Source organism: Homarus americanus, unplaced genomic scaffold (assembly GCF_018991925.1).
Source record: "Homarus americanus isolate GMGI-L3 unplaced genomic scaffold, GMGI_Hamer_2.0 scaffold37032, whole genome shotgun sequence".
Classification (NCBI taxonomy): Eukaryota; Metazoa; Arthropoda; class Malacostraca; order Decapoda; family Nephropidae; genus Homarus; species Homarus americanus.
This window is the reverse complement of record NW_024731852.1, coordinates 1,682,897-1,688,896: the sequence shown is the minus strand read 5'-3', so window position 1 is coordinate 1,688,896 and position 6,000 is coordinate 1,682,897. Positions and strand designations below refer to the sequence as shown.

The 6,000-nt window shown below is 37.3% G+C and overlaps 1 protein-coding gene across 1 annotated transcript in view; it reads right to left on the bottom strand.

Moving 5' to 3' along the window:
• Positions 1 to 989: 989 nt before the first annotated feature.
• Positions 990 to 6,000, bottom strand: part of LOC121867918 (triple functional domain protein-like) — a gene marked incomplete at its 5' end in the record, with an annotated part of 297,912 nt that continues 292,901 nt past the window's right edge. The window contains 3 exon segments of the mRNA XM_042368057.1: positions 990 to 3,920; positions 4,552 to 4,747; positions 4,901 to 5,262. Of these exon segments, the coding sequence (XP_042223991.1) occupies positions 3,798 to 3,920; positions 4,552 to 4,747; positions 4,901 to 5,262 (681 nt within the window). The 3' untranslated portion in view covers positions 990 to 3,797.

Sequence of the window (6,000 nt, the reverse complement as noted above, 5' to 3'; positions counted from 1 at the left end):
TACCTACAGCCACGCAGCAAGCAGCACCTCCTCTGAGCACGCTCCCCAACCAGCTCTCTCTACTCCACGCCTGTAACCACGGTGCCACTCCCCAGCACAAAGCTGCATTGTACATCCAATACAATATGTATAGAGAGAGCACATTGTGAGTTTCCTTTCTCCAACCATCCTGAGTGTGAACCAATATCTCATAACCCCACAATAGTACTTCCCTTCTACTATAGTCACTTCCAACAGGATACAGACACTTCGGCCCTTGTTACTTAGGTGAATGTATATGAACAAAACTTATGAGGAAAATACAGTAATTTCAATATGTATAATTTACAGTTATAGACACAAATAATGGCAACTTTAAACTGTAAATAATGGCAACTTTAAACTGTAAATAATGGCAACTTTAACTAAAAATAATGGGAACTTTAAACTATAAATAATGGCAACTTTAAACTGTAAATAATGGCAACTTTAAACTCTCCCCTACAACTGCCAAGCAACAAATCGGTAGTTGTAGGGGAGAGTATCCACTACAAAGGTACGACGTCACCAATCAGACTACTTTAATCAAAACATTGTTAGTACAAGTATTAAGATTTACCTGTACGGTATTCATGAGGCAAACAAACAAATGTGTTTGTTTACTTTAAAATATACTGGATCTGTACAATACAGTAATTGCCACACCCTGCTAATCCTTGGGGTGTATTTATTAAGTTAGCATCCAAACAGATAACTTGAAATCAACACATTTTGCATTACCCACACAGAATTTGTGTGCTTGTGATTGCCATGTTCTGGAATATATACAAATCCATCACTTCTGTGGTAAGACATCCATGACGGTATGACAATCCAAGTCAGAGTATTAGAGGTTAGAGGTGGGACTGTCATTGTTACACAGTTTGTAGGAAGAGGAGTGTGGCCATGTGGGTCATCCACTGTTTCAGGTAACTGTAGTAGAAATCATCTATCTGGATACAGATAAGAAGTATAGATATATATTTATTCAGTAAAATCGTCATACAAATTCACATTGGTTCAGCATGTACATTAGACAGTGCAGGCATACATATGTTGGCAAACAGTAAGTTGATTTAACCAAGAATAGCCCAAGAAGGCTTTTTTCCATTAGTGCAATATCTCCCGCATCCAGCTTAATTTTTGTACAATTCTCTACAAGTAGATAAGAATAATCAAAGCTAATACAAATAACATAAGGAATTAAAAAAAAATGTTCAGTGCTTAGGAATAAAACTTTGCTGGCTCCACCACCAGTATAGGTATTAAGACAGCGAGATGTCGGTTTTCGACTCTGGATGAATTAAAAGCATGAAATCTCTTGTCCAGGTAAGTTTTTGTAAAATTTTCTTTGTGATTAGAAAAATCCTAACTAATGTAATTATCATAAAGTATATTCAATTTTATATTTCATTATTTAAAACTACTCCAGTATATAACTTTAATGTAGAGAGAATATATGGTCACCCTGTGGTAAAGTAAGGTGATATGAACGAATAAAAAAAAAAGTACTGTAATAGGTCTAAATTATATACTGAAAAGTGCAAGGTAGTTAATATTGAGATAACTGTTGCAAAACTGGTTTATATTTAGGAAAGAGCAGTGTGGGTACAGTACAGGAAATGAAAACGACTGACCCAATGAAAATAGTGAAGAGTTTTTGGAGAAGGGAAAAAACAATTGATTTAGTACTGTACAGTACTGTATATAGAAATTCTTAAATAGTGATAGTGAAGCATTTGTGAGATAGCATTGAAAAGGGAGTGAAATATGCATCAACAGTTTATCAGGAAGAGGGAATTGTTTCTAAATAAGAGTAAGATTAAAGAGGTGCATATATAAAAAATTAATAATGCATGGATGAGGTAGTAATATAGGTACAAGCTAGAGGCATCGACAGGGGGGCAGGGGGCAGTTTAGTAAGTATGGATATGGGTTGAAAATGGGAGAGGAGTCGGTTGCTGTTCACAATGAGTGTGTTATCGCCGCTGGCTTCAGATACAGTGCTGGCGTGTGTTGCCATTAAATCTTTCGACCTATAACCTCGCCAGATGTAGAAGTGTTTACAGACAAGTCCTGGTTCTGCCGCGCGGACTGTCTTTGGCAGGTGGCGGTGCTGCCCGCCCCGCCATGAGGCAGATCGCCCTCTCTAGTGAGGCTGTGAAGACCAGCCCCCTGCTCGCACTGGTGTACACCGACTCACAATCCTGTCCGAGAATTTGTGCTGGGACAATTTATGCAGTACTGTTGTCTCTTGGAACACCATACTGATCTGCATTGACCCGCACTTGTAAGTACAGCCTAAGACCTAAGTGATGACATACTGTACCCCTCAGTACTGAAATATTGTTGACTAATTATGCCTACTCGTTTCTGCCTTATCTGGAGCAATAAGACAATGCGAAATGAAGCGTAACTAAGATTAATAGAGTTATGAACTTTGTGTTATGTCACTATGTTTAATAAATTGTGTGAGACTAACTAATTATATATCAGACGGATCACCGTGTAATATTGATGACTGCCTTCTCCTCTGCAGGTTTTGACCATATCAATAAATATTGAAGGGAGGGTGGCTGACGTCCCACGTTGCACTTCCGGCGGCGTCACGTGGTCCTGTGGTCCTCCTGGCGGTCGAAAATTCCCTTCGACGCCCTCCCGTACTTGCTTTGACTGTAAACGTCTTCTTTAAGGACATTCAGGTGATAGGCAAGTCGAAGGGAATGATTGAAACCCGCCTTTTGACGCATTCAATATTTATTGATGTGGTCAAAACATGCAGAGGGGAAGGCATTCATCAATATTACATGAGTGACAAGCAAAATCAAAGGAAGTGAAGAGTTTCAGGTACCCAGGAGTGGATGTGTTAGTGAATGGAAAATAGGTTTATGAATTGAATTACAAAAGAGGAAAAATGTAATACTTTAAGTGCAATGAGTAGTGTATACAAAAAGAGAACTTTAAGAGGCAAAGATGGGGTTTTATAAAGGAATCATTTATCTGAATTTGTTATATGGGTTTGAAGAAAAGACTTGGGATGCAAGAGGAATAGAATAAGCAAATTAGAATCAATAGAAATGATTTAATAAAATAAGTTGAACTGGAAGCTGAGCATATACAGAAATTAGGATATTTGTAAATATAAATATGGGGACAGAGTTAACCATGGTTTATAAAGGTAGTAGTATGGACACATTCAGAAAATGGAATTTAAAAGACTGGTAAAATTCAGAAACAGATGGCAAGACAGAGAGGAAAGACCAAGGAAATACAGTAGAAAAAGTGAGCCAGAAACCAGCGATGTACAGTATGGAGAATAATATGGGAGCAGGCAGACGAGGTTCCAGCCACCATGCAATAGCATACAGTACTGTAGAGGGAAAAGCTTTTTAGAAGTGAAAATAAAAATAAATTACTATTACTACCTTTGGTAATAAATATGTGAACAAAATTACAGTAATGGCATTGAAAATAACAATAGTCTATCAAATCCAATAACTTATTGTACTTGTATTTTGTTCATGCAAACAATGTTTGTGATGAAAACTATCTGGAGTACTGTATTTATATTATGTATTTTCCATTTTTTGTCAACACATAAAAAAGTGTGTGTGTGTACTAACGGTTTGAGCAAGCAGTCAAAATCACATATAATGTATTGTGAACAAGCAATTTTAGACAACTGTAATGTACAAAAAATGTGAGTAAACACAGCAGTACCATATTCTGTATGCAGATTTCAAGCAGGACAAAGAGTCTTATTCATAGCCTCATAATATTTAGTGTGATGTAGCAGGCATAGCAGAAGTTAGAGGTATTTCTTGCATGGAAGACGCTAGCTTGGAACGCCTGAAGGAGAAATCTGCAAGACTCTGGATCGGTAAGATACTCTCGCACTCATTCTGTAAACATAGTTAAAAATTATAAAACTTTCCATGATAAAAAGTCCCATTTTTTATTATAAAATGTCCCATTTTCTATGATAAAATTTTCCATTTTCTATGATAAAATTTTCCATTTTCTATTACCCTATGTATATATTTTTGCTACAGTGATTCGCCATAATTACAACAAACATCAGAAATAATAACTGGCAACTTCACAGATACTAGGAAGGCAGGCCTACCAACATAAGGTAGGAATCACAATTAGTGATTGGAAATATTTGTCCATTGTAACAGTGTATTGATAAGAAAAGGGGCGGATACTCTTTTGGGAGAGTGTACATGGAAATATGAAGGGCAAAGACTACAATCACAGACTTGTACATTCAGGACAAAATGAGCCTACTGTATACACTGGTGGGTGTAGCCAATGGAGGAACAACCCTTTAATAACCTAGCATCCTGCTAAAATTCAGGGTATTAGCACCTGTCTGACCACCATGTATCATAACAGGAAAAAATCATGGGTGCATAGAAAAAGATAACAGAGAGAGAACTGAGAAGTTTCTAGTTACTACATGCAATATCTAGTTATAGATTCTACTTGACATACAGTTTAAAAGTCAAATACAGTGCTTAAACACATTACCATGTTAAACCAAGGGTGAGTGAGTATGTCTTGAAGGTTTGGTCTGTCTGTAGGCTTCTGAACCAAAAGATCGCGGGTAAGATCACAGGCTTCCTGAGTCACTGAAGCAAAATGCTCAACTGGGTACCGCACATCACCGGAGAGGATATTCTTGCAAGTGGCTTCGTTTGATGTACCAAGGAAAGGGGACCGCCCACTGTTATGCACAAGGTTTGTATTAAGAGTCTTGTTATTCACATTCAAGTACTATACAGTACAGTATATGTAATTAATAAGTGGTCACAAATATTGTATACTTTAAGATGGCTACAGCTGATAACTAGATTTTGTATGAAAATATTCCACTAACCTGACAAGTACATATATAAGCACACCAACATTCCAACAGTCAGCTTGGACACCAACATCATTTCTTCCCAACATTTCAGGGGCCATAAACTCTGGGGTGCCAAATAGTGCTGGAAGTTGGTTGGATGGCACTCTCAACAGTGAGGTATCATTGTCAGAAGCATTTGGGTCACTTTTAGAAAAAAAGTCCCCACTAGCAGAACTTGAAACATCAGTGTTATTGGCGAGTTGAGTTGGTGACATTAAATGTCTTGCACTACCAAGGTCAACAAGTCGGATCGCGGGCTGCACTTCATCCTTAATTATATCACATGAATCACTGTTATTTGAAGTTCTGAGGATATCTATTAGCAAGTTTTCAGGCTGTAAAAAGAAACTGCATTAACTGCTGTGGTTTTCAAACTGAGGCTATTTAAACAATTCTTCATTAAAATAAAGATAGGGAATTTTTTTTTACACACATTGAAGCAAAGTAGAAAGAATATCATAGGTAAAAAAAATCCATTTAAATGCTATATACAGTACACAGCACTTTAACTGCCTCCCAAATGATATGAAAAGTATTGCAAAGAGAATTTGCAATGCTGTACCTTTCACTTAACAACATTCATTACACCTATGCATTTTACAGCATTGTTAACTCTGTCAAACATGAAAAATCAACCAAAAAAACAAATTTAACTCTAAACATACAAAATGTTACAGGAAACTGCCTGTGATTAAAGTGAAAGAACCAGATGTAGCTGGGTTCACAGCTGGAAGTTGAACACTGGTAAGATGCAAGGAAGAGCAGGTAAAATTGTGAAGACCTTTTACTGTAGAAAACCTTATGTTAGCTGTGTGCAAGAAATGAGGTGGGAAGATGGTTCACCATGGCTGGTCTCTGGTAAGAAAGATAAATACAGAATCGACAGGAGGGGTTGTGAATCTGGAACAGATGGTATAGGGATCTTGATTGCTGAAAAGTGAGTGGAGAAAGTGCTAGAGGTGAAAAGGGTAACTGTGAGAATTATGGTTCTGAAGTTATTAGGTGGCAAGTAACTGTGGTAACAATTGTTGACAGCCAGAAAATTTAGGATGCTTGGAGAAAATACTAAGATC